The following is an 18078-nucleotide window of genomic DNA, read 5'->3' as shown; positions in this document are numbered from 1 at the left end:
GATAGAACATGTCCTATTCTTGTCCGCAGCTTGCGGACAAGAATAGGCATTTCTATGGGGGTGCCGGGCTGGTGTGTTGCGGACCCGCAATTTGCGGGTCCGCAACACATCACGGACGTGTGAATGGAGCCTAAGAGACTCCGTCACTAGTATGGGACAAAATAGTGCAACATGATGCACATTTTTGTTCGGTAAGTGGCATGTTTTCTAATAGAAACCAAATCCCATTATAATCAATGGGGTTTGTCAGGCCACTTCTATTATTTTCATTGCTTGACTCCTATTATGGAGTAAAACAACTTAAATAAAACCCCAATGTGAACCAAGCCTTACTCTTCCCATGTGGTCATGTATAGTTGCACAAGGGAAAGACTATCTGTGCCTCTCCTCCTCTCTCTGCAGCCTGTCAGCATTTCCCCTACTGGTTCTCCCTCTCCTCCTCCACACTGACTGGTTCAGGGAGGGGCAACTTCAGTCTGGAATATCTCAGACTGTATAGCAGCTAGAGCTATGAGCTGGGTTTTCAAAGCTAAGAATCTAAGCTTAATACCTGCAGATCTCACTCCCAACCTGATTTCTGAAGGATAAATGTTTAGGCTTTGCTTTTACGCAAGATCTGGCACATAACTCTAGCTGCTATACAGCCTGAGATATATCCATTAGTAGCCAGGAGGTATCTTATGCCTCATTGGATACTGAAAATTACCTGCACATAATGTAACTGGTACAAATTAAATACTCACGCCGGCCTCCTGCTGGTAATACTGGCTAGGCTGGTGATTTACCAGGCAGGCGAAAAGCCTAGGGAGATGGGGAGGATGAGTGGCTTGAGTTCCAATGCTGAGCTACCAAATCCACAAGACACAAATATCTAATAACCATTAATAGTTAATCCACAGTATAAAACTGGACTAAGCAGATTTCACTGTATACAGTTTGTTTCTTCAACTCCCATACTGTACAGACCTTGAGTATATGATGCTTTCACTGGGGGGGGCTAATATCAACCTAAATAGAAGATACATACATTTTGCTCCATAGTGGTAGTAAGACATAACTGAAATGTATATGCAGAAGGTACAGAGGAACATTTATCAGTACTACAGGAATAACACTTTGTATCTCTATAGTATATTAGTATAATGTTTCAAATGAGTTAAACTGCAGGTTTCTTGTAAAAGCTTCTGTAGAGATCGGGACACTTTGAAGGGAATCTGTCAGCTACAAAACACCCCCCAAACTAGAGTAAGCAGTGTATAGTGTAAGTGGTGCTGAGTACGATTGTGAAATTGTTATCTTCATAATCACATGCATTCTGACACTGTACTCTGACAAACCAGCAGTAAAATGCATTAAGAGGACTCCTCTTTGAGTCCTCTCCATTATATGCTGAGCTCAGGAGTCCTCTCGGTGCATCTTACTGCTGGTTAGTTGGAACACAGTATCGGAATTCAAGTGAGTATGAAGATAAAAATTACATGAACAGACTCTGCCTCACACTATACACCGCTCACTCTAGTTTGGGGTCTGTTTTGGAGCTGACAGATTCCCTTTGAGTCTAACTACATGCGTTTTGATACTATTAATGTAAATTGAATGCATTCAATAATACTTTTTTTTCTGTGTTCCAGGACAGGGACAATTCTGGTGCCACTATTCTGCACTTAGCCGCCAGGTTTGGCCACCAAGAAATAATTGGATGGTTGTTACGATTTGGGACGAATGACGCAATGGTAGCAACAGATACTGGAGCACTCCCTGTACACTATGCAGCGGCCAAAGGAGATCTCCCTACATTGCAGCATCTCATAGAGTACTGTCCAGAGTAAGATACCAATGGATTCCTACATGTCCTCCATAATTGTATCTGTTTGTATTTCCCCTGAGAATGTGTACCTCACACCAACTAGGTATAACATGTCATTCTGTCTGTTTGTGTGTTCATTGGATTTGTTCCAGGGGTTCCAATTAGTAATTTTTTACCGCCATTCAAGGAAAATTCATTCGCTACGACAAAGCACAAGAAAATTCCCTGACATTCGTATTTAATTTCACTTTGTGCGGATTAATTCGCTCAACACTAGTTCCAATCCATGCCATTGGTTTTTTGTTTACAGGGAGATCGCTTGTATATCCCAGAAGTTACATGCTTCTTATTTCATTTTTAACCCCCTAAATACCTAACAGCTAAACTGGTAGGGTATGGAGTCATATAACAGAGTCAGTTAATAAAGAACATTGAGTTTTATTGCCAGGTGCATAGACATAATGATTTTTACCTGATTGAGCTCTGGATTAGGCAACATACAATTGTCCATGTGAGAAACATGTGCAGGGCTGATGATGTCACTAGAGTTCATAGGCTACCAGTTTTTGGAAGCTGAAGTGGGTCAAATTTCTAGTGTGAAGAGCTGCAGTGTATGTAAACGGCCACTAGATGGTGAAGTAAACCTGGCAGTTGTTGCTTTTGCAGTGAGCCCCTGTGCGAGCCAGTAGTAATCGGCCTCATGCCTCCATAAAATAGCTACTCATATCTCAATGTCTTGTACCCCCACTGACATGAAGGAGTTAAAGTGGTTGTCCCACAAATAACACTGATCACCCATCCACAGGATAGGTGATAAATATATGATCACTGATGGGATCTCCACCGATCTTGAGAACATGGTTCCTCAAGTCCCCTGTGTGTATAAAATGCTGGACCTAAAAACCACATGGTGTTAAATGTGCTAGCCCATGAACAACCACCAGGACACCCTCTGATCACAGGAATGGAGGTGTCCTCTGTGAATTAAGTGGTATTAGCAAGCGTGACCACCACTCCACTCACTGAAAAATTTCATCTGGTGGTCCCAGTTATTTTTTAAGCCTTTTTTAACCTTCTTATGCTTGGAGTGGTCGCTTGTCCAGTGCTTTGTGGTGGTCATTGAGTGATATATTGTACAGTCGTGGCCAAAAGTTTTGAGACTGACACAAATATTAGTTTTCACAAAGTTTGCTGCTAAACTGCTTTTAGATCTTTGTTTCAGTTGTTTCTGTAATGTAGTGAAATATAATTACACGCACTTCATACGTTTCAAAGGCTTTTATCGACAATTACATGACATTTATGCAAAGAATCAGTATTTGCAGTGTTGGCCCTTCTTTTTCAGGACCTCTGCAATTCGACTGGGCATGCTCAAAATTGTGAGTGAGCCCACTCCCTTGGATGAGAAGCAACCCCACACATGAATGGTCTTAGGATGCTTTACTGTTGGCATGACACAGGACTGATGGTAGCGCTCACCTTTTCTTCTCCGGACAAGCCTTTTTCCTGATGCCCCAAACAATCGGAAAGAGGCTTCATCGGAGAATATGACTTTTCCCCAGTCCTCAGCAGTTCATTCACCATATTTTCTGCAGAAGATCAATCTGTCCTGATGTTTTTTTTTTAGAGAGAAGTGGCTTCTTTGCTGCCCTTCTTGACACCAGGCCATCTTTCAAAAGTCTTCGCCTCACTGTGCGTGCAGATGTGCTCACACCTGCCTGCTGCCATTCCTGAGCAAGCTAGTGGCACTCCGATCCCGCAGCTGAATCCTCTTAAGGAGACAATCCTGGCGCTTGCTGAACTTTCTTGGACGCCCTGAAGCCTTCTTAACAAGAATTGAACCTCTTTCCTTGAAGTTCTTGATGATCCTATAAATTGTTGATTGAGGTGCTATCTTAGTAGCCACAATATCCTTGCCTGTGAAGCCATTTTTATGCAACGCCATGATGGCTGCAAGCGTTTCTTTGCAGGTCACCATGGTTAACAATGGAAGAACAATGATTTCAAGCATCACCCTCCTTTTAACAGGTCAAGTCTGCCATTTTAACCCAATCAGCCTGACATAATGATCGCCAGCCTTGTGCTCGTCAACATTCTCACCTGAGTTAACAAGACGATTACTGAAATGATCTCAGCAGGCCCTTTAATGACAGCAATGAAATGCAGTGGAAAGGTTTTTTTGGGATTAAGTTAATTTTCATGGCAAAAAAGGACTATGCAATTCATCTGATCACTCTTCATAACATTCTGGAGTATATGCAAATTGCTATTATAAAAACTTAAGCAGCAACTTTTCCAATTTTCAATATTTATGTAATTCTCAAAACTTTTGGCCACGACTGTATATTTGCTTCTTGCTGGGTTTATTCGTGTCACCTTTTTGTGATCATGTGCTGTATTTCATGTTTTTCCCCTGCTAATGCACTAGTCACCTGGCGTTTCAGCTTAGAAACCACATAAATTATTAATCTCAGATGAGAGCTTTCTCTTCACAATGCTTCCTGTGGATGATGATAGTTTCTTTTACAAACCCTTGAAATTCCATCTTCATCACAATTAAGGGCTCAATAGGCCAATGGATCATTTGATTTTATGTCCATGTGCGTGTGTGGAGGATTGTGTGATCGAAGCACAAATTAACACTAATTATATCTGCAGATTTTTCCATGTCTTTGTTTTCTTGCTTTAGTTACTCGTCCTACGTGCCTTAGGTTATCCATTAGTGATATTATGTGGAAATAAAGAGTATTATATTGGTTACTTAAAGGGGTTGTCCTGAGACTCAGCAGTGACTTTCTGTTCTTGCACACGTGACCGCTGAAGTCAGTGAGTGGCTGCAGTGGTTTAATGTCCAAGAAAGAGTCCATGTCAATTCCGGACCGCTGGAATAAGGGCATTTAGGACCTGTCAGGGGCGTAGCTATAGGGGGTGCAGAGGTAGCAGTCGCTACCGGGCCCAGGAGCCTGAGGGGGCCCGAAGACCCTTGTGCCACATAAGACACTGGCATTATAGAAAGTGCATACTGGTCAATTTACACCTCTGGCTGGAGGGAAGGGGTTAGGTTAAGAATTTGGCATGAGTGGGGTGCCCTTTCAATGTTTGCCTCAGGCAGCAGGAAGGATATATGCTCCCCTGCCAACAAGCACTGAGGGACGGAGGCCCAAGCTGAACTCTTGCACCAGGGCCCATGAGCTTTTAGCTACGCCCCTGGGACCTGTGTTTCCAGTGTCGTGACATCACATATGTGGAAGTCAGGTCCTCGTGTCTCTAGTGGATCAGGACAGTATTTTATATTTAAAAAAAATTATGTTGTCACTAGTGAGGGTGGGGGTAAGGCAGAGGCTTTATATATATGGGGGCACAACTAGGGGCTAATATCCATACTGGGGCACAACTTGGGCGCTATTATAGAAACTGGGTGGGCATTATTTAAACTGAGGGCACGATGTGGGCATAATATATATACCGAGGGCACTGCAGGGGTTGGGTTTTTTAACTAAAACCCCAGTAAAAAACATCAGTTTGTATAGAGGCACTTTAACTATCCCTTATGAGAGCACTGTGACTGACTATGACGGGACACTGTAACTGTCTATGGCGGCACTGTGACTTTATTTTATAAGAGCAATGGGATTATCTTTACTAAGGGGATACTATGGCTGTCTTTATTATAGAGTCAATGTTTCTGTCTTTATGACGGGAGCACTGTGCTTAATTTTGTAATGGAATGCTGAGAATGTCTTTATTATGGGGGCACTCACACTGTCTTTATTATGGGAGCGCTGTGACTGTCTTTATTATAGGGGTACTGTGACTGTCTTTATTATGGGAGCACTGTGACTGTCTTTATTATGGGAGCGCTGTGACTGTCTTTATTATAGGGGTACTGTGACTGTCTTTATTATGGGAGCACTGTAACTGTATTTGCTAAGGGGGCACTGTGACTATTGTGGGAGCACTGGGAATTTCTTTACTTTGGGGGCACTGTCACTTTTTTATAGGAGCACAGGGATTATCTTTATTATGGAGGCAACGTGACTGTCTTTATTATGGATCAATGTTTCCATCTTTATTATAGGAACATTGTGGCTGTCTTTATTACAGGGGAAGGGAACTCCAGGATTGGCACCGGTGACCAACCAAACAGCATCCAGGACTTTGCCCTCACATAAATAGGAAAGCGGTGGGTCATACCCACTCAGTACCTGGTTTTGATCTTCCAGGCTTTGTCAAGGCAGAGCATAGGAATATGCTTTGTCGAGGCAGAGCACATTTTCATTAACCTCCTGACGAAGCTGAGGCGAAACGCGCGTCGGGGTTCCAGCCTGCCCTGTGTCCGGTGTCTCAGCCCTCCATCATGTCTGTGGGTATGTTCACGTTCCCAGTGGGTACTTTTGTGTGAGAGCCTGTTTCTTTGTAGCCTGCTATTCATGACCTAGTGTATAGGGGTGTATCCATTTGAATATAGCAGATGGATGCTGTGTGATTATTTGCTCTATAGTATTACTATTTAGGGCCCCATTATTATATACTGACTCTCCACTGGGCTATGCAGTGAAGTGAATATCACAGTCACTTGTAGTTGGTATGTACCAGATATTATCTACTCGTGAATCACCTCACTGCATATTGCACATATATGTATTCCAACTGTTTGGCGGGTTATTGAGGCACCGGCGGGGGAGGACTACGGCATCCAGGTTGTTTTGCTGACTGTTCTCCAAAGTTATTCTGTGAAAATGTCTTATGAATTTTTGATTAATTGATGACACAATAAAGTATTTATATTTTTATTGGGCATTCTATGGTTGTTTTTTAGCAACACTTTTAGGTTTACATGTTACGTTATTATAGCGAGGCCCCTTTTTCTTTTTTCGGTTCTAAGAGCATAGGAATAGCCTGACCCAATGGATATCGAGATCACTGGACAATTATAGTGTGTCTTGCTCCTAGGGCATAGACTGGAGGCAGCAGCAGGTCAGAGGCAGATACGCCTCTTATTTCTAGCTCCAGCAGCATGGTTAACTCCACCTGTATTGCAATCAGAGAGGTGATTGGACCTGGCATATTTACTCTTGGTGCACTCTTGGGCCCGGACCTAGCAGGAGTGCCAGGCCTGGGTAGCCCCCTGCCATATGAAGAATCGTGTGGGTGAGGTGGAGGTGCAGCTGGTGGGCAGCCTCTCTCTCTGGGAGCAAGGGGAGCCTTGCAGGGGCACTGTGACCATCTTTATTATAGGGTGCTGTGACTGTCTTTATTATAGGGGTACTGTGACTTGATTATGGGAGCACTGTGACCGTATTTACTATGGGGGCACTATGACTATTGTGGGAGCAGTGGGATTTATCTTATACTAGAAGAAGGACCTGGCTTTGCATGGGTATATTTCATCTATTTAATTTAATGTTTGCGTGTGTTGTTAAAAGATATTGACAGTTTCCCCCATAACAGTGACCTCTACAGCACCCTGCCCCACTGTCTGCTGAGCTGTGTATCTAATCCTATCCTGTGTGATACTGTCTGCTGAGCTATGTATCTAATCCTATCCTGTGTGATACTGTCTGCTGAGCTATGTATCTAATCCTGTCATGTGTGATACTGCCTGCTGAGCTGTGTATCTAATCCTATTATATGTGATACTGTTCGCTGAGCTGTGTATCTAATCCTATCCTTTGTGATACTGTCTTCTGAGCTGTGTATCTAATCCTGTCATGTGTGATACTGCCTGCTGAGCTGTGTATCTAATCCTATCCTATGTGATACTGTCTGCTGATCTGTGTATCTAATCCTATCCTGTGTGATGTTGTCTGCTGAGCTGTGTATCTAATCCTATCCTGTGTGATACTGTCTTCTGAGCTGTTTATCTAATCCTATCCTGTGTGCTATTGTCTGCTGAGCTGTGTATCTAATCCTATCCTGTGTGATACTGTCTGCTAAACTGTGTATCTAATCCTATCCTGTGTGATACTGTCTGCTGAGCTGTGTATCTAATTCTATCCTGTGTGATACTGTCTGTTGAGCTGTGTATCTAATCCTATCCTGTGTGATACTATCTGCTGAGTTGTGTATCTAATCTTAGGTTGTGTGATACTGTCTGCTGAGCTGTGTATCTAATCCTATCCTGTGTGATACTGTCTGCTAAACTGTGTATCTAATCCTATCCTGTGTGATACTGTCTGCTGAGCTGTGTATCTAATCCTATCCCATGGGATACTGTCTGCTAAACTGTGTATCTAATCCTATCCTGTGTGATACTGTCTGCTGAGCTGTGTATCTAATTCTATCCTGTGTGATACTGTCTGCTGCGCTGTGTATCTAATCCTATCCTGTGTGATAAAACCTGTGATCAGTTGTTATTGAAACCTGGAGTAGGACCTGCAAGCTTCTATTGGCCGATAAGGGACATGTGACCGTGTGTATGGGAGTTGGGATTTGAAGAGAAAGACTTGCAGGCTTGTATTGGCTAATGCAGGTCATTTTTTAGGAACGGTACGTCCTAGAAAGCTGAGACCCGCTCTAAAACCTTCCCGGACACCTGATGTACCTGTGTGCCAAATTTGGTGAAGATCGGTCCAGTCGTTTGGTCGCGCACAAAGAACAGACAGATGTTCAGAAAGACAGAAACTCAATTTTATATATATATATATATATATGAGATATATTATCTTTATTATAGGCAGTGGCGTGCCCAGGGTGTTTGGCACCCGGGGTGGGTCATTTCTCTGGCACCCCCCCCCAATACTTGACCACATACCTCTTACATCCAGGGACATCTCCTGTCATGTAGACCTTCTCTTTCCTCTTTTCCTCCGTTAGACCGCCATGAGAAATTCTTTCAGCCGCATCTCGTCTCTACAGAGTTTGTAACACAGACACGTTAGATCTCTAAATTTTTCCATCAACCTCCCCATCCTGGTGTCCCCACAGTGTCATCCTGCTGTCACCCCCAATACTGTGCCCGTTGTGCCCCCCAATGCCCCAGGTACTATACTGCTGAAAAAATAGTGACCCTAATAGACATAATCGGGGTCATTTATCACACTGGTGTAAAGTAGAACTGGATTTCCAAAAGAGCTGTCAAATATGAAAGGTGGAATCTGATTGGCTGCTATGGGCAATTAAGCCAGTTCTACTTTACACCAGTTTGATAAATTACCCCAAATGTCCCTATAGTGTCTACAGCAGGTATAATGTCCTCTAGAGTGCCCCCAGTAATAATAACACCTTATATTGTGCTCCAGGCAATAATCCCTTTATAGTGTCCCCAGAAATAATAGAATGGCCCCTACAGTGCCTCCTTAATAGCAAGGCCCCCATGCTGCCCCCCACATAGTAATTTCCCCCATACTGCCCCCCACACAGTAGTGTCCACCACACAGTAATTTCCCCCAAACTGCCCCCACACAGTAGTGTCTCCCACGCTGCCCCCCCACACAGTAGTATCCCCCACACAGTAGTGTCCCCCCACGCTGCCCCCCACACAGTAGTCCCCCCACACAGGCCCCCACACAGTAGTTTCCCCCACACTGCAGTGTCCCCCACATTACCATCCCTCCCATAATAAATTGCCCCCCCACTGTGTCACACAGTATCCCACCATATTCCCCCCCACGTCCTCCTGTGTGCACCCCCCTCATGTCCCCCAAAGTTGCCACATTATAAAATAAAAGTTTGCCCCCACATGTCCTTTGTCCATTGTGCACCGCAGCCCCCTCATGTCCCCCAAAGTTGCCACATTATAATATAAAATAAAAGTTTGCCCCCACACGTCCTCTGTCCACCCCGGCCTTCTCATGTCCCCCAAAGTTGCAACATAAAAGAAAACAGAAAGAAAGAAAAGCTAAAAGCTAAATACTTACCTGCACTTGCTTGCAGAGTTCCGGCACTGTGCTACTGAGTCCCGTCACAGGGGCGCACGATGACGTCATCACGCGCGCCTGCCCCCGGATTTCACTACTGCATAGACTTCAGGGCTACTAGGCCTGAAGCCTATTGCGGTGATCGGCGGCGGGGCAGGGAACTATGCGCTCCGCTCCCTGCCCTGCCGCAGTATGTGGGACTGGGTCACAGGTGTCAGCGCTTCAGCAATGAGCGCTTCCATCTGTATTGATGGAAGCGCTCATTGCTTCTGGGCCTGCTGGCACCCCCATCAGAGCCGGCACCCGGGGCGCACCACCCCCCCCCCCCCCCCCGGGCACGCCACTGATTATAGGAACATTGTGGCTGTTTTTATTATTGGATTAATGTTTCTGTCTGTGCCCCCAGAATATGATAATTTCACTGAATATCCTGAAAGCAGCATTACACACAATGCTCAAGAGAAAAGGTCCTTGAAAAATGTAGTCCAATAGACTATACGTACTGTAATAAATACAGTACGTATAACACTTTACATGTTGCTCCCTGAGATGACTTGTATGATAGACTACACCTGCTGTAATTCAATAACACTATACACGATACTCCTTGAAATAAATAGTACAACACACTGTGCCAACTAGAAGAAATAATACAACACACTGAGCCGACCAGAAGAAATAATACTATAAACTGTACACAATAAAGGAAATAATACTATACACTGGAGGGATATCCTATCATAACCTTGTGTTTGTCACTTTTTACAAGCCATTGTGCCTAGATTTAGGTTTAAGTGGCATATCTACGCTTCCCTTACCACTTTCCTGAGAAAGACTGAAATCTTTGCCAGCTCAGAACTGGCATAGGTTTGACTTTAAGTACATGGACTTCCAGAGGATGCACCTAATTTTTGACTAGTTGCATCCTTCAGCAGTCCTTGCGATTAGATTGAAATCTAGTCCCTAATTGTAGTAGATTTCAAATGCCATTCATGCAGAATAGGGTCACTGCAAAACATTAGTTGGTGTAAAATTAGATTAAGTAAAACATTCTGATTCGCTGAATTTGTATACCCAAAAGCATTGTATTGATAAGTCAGGGTTAACACCTTGACTCAACCCCTTTAGATTGCCAGGAGATGGACCTGGTTAGTTAGTCGAGAGTCTGTGCTTAGCTGAGGAAGAGAGATGACTGTGAGGAATATGGATCATTATTTACTGGCAGCCATGATTTTCATCTGATTCACCTTTGTCAGTGTACATGCAAAATAAGTTCTCACTTCAGCCCTCTGCTTGTCAGATAGCGGAGGTAGTGAACTCCCACAGAGGTTCTGGCTTCAAGAAGGTCACATGCGTACAAATTCACACCTCACCCAGTCAGCAAGGAACCAAGATGATGTGACAGGAAGAATCTCTCAGCCTGAGGTCTAGTCCATTCCCCAGTTCAATCAAATCTAGCAGACAGCATGGAACCAGCGATTTATAAGTAATTATGAATCACTGGGCAATCACAGGCACAAACCGGATACATATTTGTGTCCCTGTGGCGACGATGAACAGGCCTGTGGTCTTAATGTGGTGGTGGGAGGCCAGGGAAAGGAGATATACATATCTCCCCACAGAAACCCAATAACGGTACCATGCTTGGACTCTAATTGTAGCCGGAACCCAGACGGGTCTGTTGGTCCCAGAACCATCTCCCTGTGACCTCCTGGTCTGGAGCTATGGGCCTTAATGGGTTTTGTGGGTCCTTGGCTGCCAGCCCAGAAGAGGAGGAGGGGACCTTTCCCAGAGGCGGTGAGGGGAGGGACTGGCTACAGGTCAAAAGCCCATGCAAGCCAGCGGGCGGCGTCTTTCTCTGAAGGAGGGTCACATCGTGCCATGTGTTTAGAGGGACCTGCAAACAGCTGACATCATTGCCCTCCATGTGACTACAGCAAAGGACTAATCATAACCAAAAGGAACACTCATCTACCCGGTAACTGACTTGTACTCTGTGTAATCCTGTTTGTACAATATTAAATATGTAATTTAATCTTGTGCTGTCTTGTATCTTGATCACGAATCCCCACGTCTGTGTTTCGGCCTAGGTATAAGCTATCGCGGGTTGGTTTCTCACCCTATATAATCCCGGCCTTTTATCAAACGAGAAGCTGGTGGCAGTATACCCGGGCTGAGAAAGCGCTGTTTCACTGGGGCAGTGACCAGGCTCTCTCCGCTGGTTGCCTCTCTGTGCCCGCGTGGACAGGAGGTGTCTGTGTAGACTGTACCAAGCTGACCTTACATGCTCCTCAGGGAGGACGTAACGTCACGTCTTGGTAACCAGTGACCATACCGCATCTTGTGAGCTCGACGTAGTTGACGTCAAGCGGGCACGAGGGGTGGTATTTCTCACAAGGACCTATGTTGTGCAAGATCCTCAGAGCTAGGCCCGAGTTACAGAGAACCATCATCTCTGAGATTACAGCTACCCAAGCAAGCCACTCTACTACAAAAGTGCTCAAGAGAGATAATAAACCAGAAGGTCCAGAATCTACAGGGCCGGGAATCACATTCAGCCGGCCAGAAAACTATTTGGTACTGATGAGGGGCAAGCGCCGCAAAACCACTGTCTATGGGGGCATTGACACGACCGTAAGTGTTTTGCGGTCACCAAAACACGGATGCCGGACGCACATGGCTGGCACTATATAGAAAATGCCTATTCTTGTCCGCAATTGCGGAGAAGAAAAGGACATTATCAATTTTTTTTGAAGGGCCACGGAACGCAACAATGGATGGAACAGAACAACGAATGGGCCCACAAAATTGCGGAACGGATGCGTACCAAGAATTATGGTCATGTGAATGCACCCTAGAGATGGATATCTGGCTTGGCTACATTTACTTGTCAAATCCCAAGGCTTTTTGGAAAGTCTTATTTTGACTCATAGGGGACCACTTCCAAGAGGGATGTTTGGGGTGGTAGACTCAGGCATGATGTCTCTGTAGGGCTCATCGCTGCCCAAAAAGACAATTTCAAGGAAGGAGAGCATCCCTCACTTCCTGAGGAGAGAGTGTCAGGGTCCAGGCTGTCTGCTCACATTCACTGAATGCGAGAAGACAGCCTGGACCATTGCTGCCTCATTTGACTTGCGGTACTGAATGCTGGTAGGAAAAAGGACCTGTGATGTAATCATTTCCATGTGACCAGCAACATATGGATGTTACTGGTCACATGGCGATGAAATCATCACAGATCCTTTCTCCTACCAGCATCCATAAGGCCCCTTTCACACGGGCGAGTATTCCGTGCGGATGCGATGCGTGAGTTGAACGCATTGTACCCGCACTGAATCCCGACACATTCATTTCTATGGGGCTGTTCACATGAGCGGTGATTTTCACGCATCACTTGTGCGTTGCATGAAAATTGCAGCATGCTCTATATTCTAGAAATGAATGGGGTTGTATGAAAATCGCAAGCATCCGCAAGCAAGTGCGGATGCGGTGCGATTTTCACGCACGGTTGCTAGGAGATGATAGAGACAGAGACCCGATCATTATTATTTTCCCTTATAACATGGTTATAAGGGGAAATAATAGCATTCTGAATACAGAATAAAAAATTATTTAACTCTCCTTAATCCACTTGCTCGCGTAGCCGGCATCTCCTTCTGTCTTGATCTTAGCTGTCTGCAGCAACAGAACCTGTGGTGACGTCACTCTGGTCATCACATGGTCCATCACATGATCCATCACCATGGTAAAAGATCATGTGATGGATCATGTAATGACCGGAGTGACGTCACCACAGGTCCTGTTGCTGCAGACAGCTAAGATCAAGAAAGAAGGAGATGCCGGCTACGCGAGCAAGCGGATTAAGGTGAGTTAAATTATTATTTTATTTTTTTAACCCCTCCAGTGCTATTTTACTATGCATTCTGTATTCAGAATGCTATTATTTTCCATTATAACCATGTTATAAGGGAAAATAATACAATCTTCAGAACATCAATCCCAAGCCCGAACTTCCGTGAAGAAGTTCGGGTTTGGGTACCAAACGTGCGCGATTTTTCTCACGCGCGTGCAAAACGCATTACAATGTTTTGCACTCGCGCGGAAAAATCACGCGTGGCAAAGAGGCCTAAGGAGTGTTGCTGAGGTTTTAATTGGAAATTACACCAGGAGAAGGTGACAGAGGGTGTTATACTGTATATTGGATATTGTGGGGTGTTATACTATATACTACATACTGTGGAGTACTGCATACTGTGGGGTGTTATACTATATACTGCATACTGTGGAGTACTGCATACTGTGGGGTGTTATACTATATACTGCATACTGTGGGGTGTTGTATACTATATATACTATGAGGAACTGGAGGTTCTATACTATACTAGCAGAATGTCTGTGAAGGTTCTCATTTATCCAGGTCATGGTATATCTGTAAAGAATAAATCAAGGCAACTGGACTGTAGATTTCTTGAAAACGTTTCACTCGTTCTTCCAATGAGCTTTCTCAATTCTGAGTTACTGTACAAGATTCTCTGGGAATAAATATGTAACTGAATCAACATCTGGCAATTATACCCAGCATGGGGTCAGAGGTCATTATACCCATTATAATCAACAAAGGTGTTGATTCCATTATCCTAATTGGAGTCAGTAGGTGACAATGACCTCCCAGAAAAAGGTGTCAAGACAGCATTGTATGTGGCAGAAAATAGATGTCTAACCCTCCCCGCCTCTATTCAAGCTTGGCTTCTCCATTTTTACGTAGATGGCCTCCTTCACACCTCGTTTGTACCAATAGGCCTCCTTATCCAAAACACGTACTTAACTGTCTTCAAAGGTGTGACCTGTTTCTTTTAGATGTAAGTACACGGCTGAATCTTGACCAGAGGTTTTGGCTCTTCTATGCTGAGCCATACGCTGATGTAGTTGTTGTTTTGTTTCGCCGATATACAGTTCTGAGCATTCCTCATTGCACTGGACTGCGTACACAATGTTGTCCATCTTGTGTTTAGGCGTTGGGTCTTTTGGGTGAACCAGTTGTTGCCTCAGTGTGTTGCTGGGTTTAAAGCAGACAGGGATGTGATGTTTATTTAAAATCCTTTTGAGTTTCTCAGACACCCCAGCTACATATGGGATAACCATATTCTTGCGTGAGGGCGAGAAGCATGAGAAAGATAGTTGGAAGAACGAGCGAAACATTTTCAAGAAATCTACAGTAAGTTCAGTTGCCTTGATTTATTCTTTACAGATATACTAGCAGAAGGACCCGCCTTAGAACGGGTATATATTTAATCTATTTCATTTTATGTTTCCGTGTATCGGAAAAAGATATCGACAGTTTCCCCCATAACAGTGATCTCTACAGTATCCGCCCCTTTAACATTGACCTCCACAGTGCCCACCCTTTTAACAATAACCTTCACAGTGCCTGCCCCTTTAACAGTACCTGCCCCTTTAACAGTGACCTCCACAGTGCCTGCCCCTTTAACAGTGACCGACCCTTTAGCATTGACCACCCCTTTAACAGTGACCTTTACAGTGCCTGCCCCTTTTAAAGTGACTTTCACAGTGATCGCCCCTTTAACAGTGACTTTTACAGTGACTGCCCCTTTAACAGTGACCTCCATAATGCCTGCCCCTTTTAAAGTGGCTTTCACAGTGGCCGCCCCTTTAACAGTGACTTTCACAGTGACCTCCCCTTTAACAGTGACTTTCACAGTGACCGCCCCTTTAACAGTGACTTTTACAGTGACTGCCCCTTTCACAGTGACCGCCTCTTTAACAGTGACTTTCACAGTGACCACCCCTTTAACAGTGACTTTCACAATGACAAGCCCTTTAACAGTGACTTTCACAGTGACCACCCCTTTAACAGTGACTTTCACAGTGACCGCCCCTTTAACAGTGACTTTAACAGTGATCGCCCCTTTAACAGTGACTTTCACAGTGACCGCCCCTTTAACAATGACTTTCACAGTGACCGCCCCTTTAACAATGACTTTCACAGTGACCGCCCCTTTAACAGGGACCTTCATAGCGCCCGCCCCTTTAATAACAGTGACCTCCACAGTGCCCACCTTTTAATAACAGTGACCTCCCCTGTGCCCGCCCCTTTAAGCCGTAAAGAAAAATGGCTGGGTTGTTATGGAAACCTGGAGTAAAACTGTTTTTATGGCAGTTGGTATTTGAAGAAAAAGACTTGCAGGCTTGTATTGGCTAATGTGGGTTATTTTTTGGGGAATATCTCAGGAACGGTACGTCCTAGAGAGCGGAGACCCGGTCCAAAACCTTCCCGGACACCTGATGTACCTGTGTGCCAAATTTGGTGAAGATCGGTCCAGTCGTTTGGTCGTGCATAAAGAACGTCAAGACAGACAGACGTCTAGACAGACAGACAGAAATTAATTTATATATATATATAAGAGATATGGTATACTGTCGGGTGTTATACTATATATTGCATACTGTGAAGTACTTCATACTGTGGGAGTGTTATATTGTATACTGAATACTGTTGGGTACTATATTCTCTATACTGTGGGGTGTTATACTATATACTATGGAGTGTTATATACTGTGGGGTGTTATACTATATACTGAATACTGTGGGGTGTTGTATACTGTATATACTATGAGGGACTGGGTGTTTTATACTGTATATGGTATACTGTCAGGTGTGATACTATATACTGCTTACTGTGAAGTACTTCATACTGTGGGTGTTATATTGTATACTGCATACTGTGGAGTACTATATACTCTATACTGTGGGGTGTTGTACTATATACGTTATACTATGGAGTGTTATATACTGTGAGGTGTTATACTATATACTGAATACTGTGGGGTGTTGTATACTGTATATACTATGAGTGTCACGGCGGGTGTGCACTCAGACTCACAGATAACCCACCAACCAGACTCTGGGCGAGAGACAGGGGAAGGGTCACCTCCTAGCTAATCCCTGACGTCTTTCCCTGCACTGCTCAGCCCACATGCAGACCTTTATGGTAGGTATGATGTGTCCCCGTGCCTGGGCTGAAAACACCCTAAATTCCCTGAGATGGTGAAGAGGGGAAATAGGAGCAGCCTGCTCGCACAGAACCTGGATGGGAGAGATGACACAAAACAACCAAACTTGAAATCACACTTATCTTTCTGAGCTGGAACAGACAACCTTCCTTCCTAGCTTCCAAGACCACAATGATTCCTATAATCCGCTCAGAGCACTGGGATGGTGTGCTATTTAAACTAATGACCCCACCCAGTGCACCTGATGAGAGGCGGATCCAGCACGGCTCCAAAACAAACACTAAACTCGTGCTGCTATCCTGGCCGACCTCCGCACATCGTCAGAGTGGGGCATGACAGTACCCCCCCTTCTACGGGTGACCTCCGGGCACTCCGGACCAACCCTATCCAGATGGGACCTATGAAAACCCCTCACCAGTCGGCTGGCGTTGACATCCAATGCCGGAACCCACATCCTCTCCTCAGGGCCGTATCCCCTCCAGTGCACCAGGTATTGAAGGGAACCCCGAAGAACTCTAGAGTCGAGAATCCTGGAGATCTCAAACTCCAAGTTTCCCTCGACTAGAACAGGAGGAGGAGGCAATGGCGATGGTTCCACCGGTCTCACGTATTTTTTAGTAAAGACCTGTGGAACACATCATGGATCCTCCAAGTCCGCGGAAGATCCAACCGAAATGCTACAGGATTGATCACCGCAGAAATTTTATACGGACCAATAAATCTTGGACCCAGTTTCCAAGATGGCACTCTCAATCTGATATTCTTAGTGGACAACCACACCAGATCACCCACACACAGGTCCAGACCAGTCACACTTCTCTTGTCAGCCATTCGTTTATACCTCTCACCCATCTTCTCCAAATTCCCTTGACTCCTCCGCCAGATGGAGGATAAGGCAGAAGAGAATCTCTCCTCCTCTGGCATCCCAGAGGAACTAGTCCCAGAAAAGGTACCAAACTGAGGATGGAAACCGTATGCGCCAAAAAATGGCGACTTACCTGTGGACTCCTGCCTACGGTTATTCAACGCAAATTCTGCTAAGGACAAGAATGAGGACCAGTCCTCCTGATTCTCAGACACAAAGCACCTCAAGTAGGTCTCCATGTTTTGATTAGTACGCTCCGTCTGACCATTCGACTGCGGATAAAAAGCCGAAGAGAATGAAAGTTGAATGCCAAGCTGAGAGCAGAACGCCCTCCAAAACCTGGAGACAAACTGCGTGTCCCTATCAGAGACCACATCCGAAGGAATACCATGCAATTTCACAATATTATCCACAAAAATATGCTCAAGAGTCTTAGCGTTAGGCAGACTAGTTAGTGGTATAAAGTGAGCCATTTTACTGAAACGGTCAACTACCACCAAAATCACTGTTCTCCC

General features: G+C 44.7%; 1 protein-coding gene across 1 annotated transcript in view; it reads left to right on the top strand.

The window, feature by feature from the left end:
- The window catches only part of ESPN (espin), a 250967-nt gene that overhangs the window by 27172 nt on the left and 205717 nt on the right, over positions 1 to 18078 (top strand). The window contains 1 exon segment of the mRNA XM_044278364.1: positions 1632 to 1825. Within this exon segment, the coding sequence (XP_044134299.1) occupies positions 1632 to 1825 (194 nt within the window).

This window comes from Bufo gargarizans, chromosome 2 (genome assembly GCF_014858855.1).
Source record: "Bufo gargarizans isolate SCDJY-AF-19 chromosome 2, ASM1485885v1, whole genome shotgun sequence".
NCBI classification, from domain to species: domain Eukaryota; kingdom Metazoa; phylum Chordata; class Amphibia; order Anura; family Bufonidae; genus Bufo; species Bufo gargarizans.
This window is presented reverse-complemented; position numbering and strand designations above follow the sequence as displayed.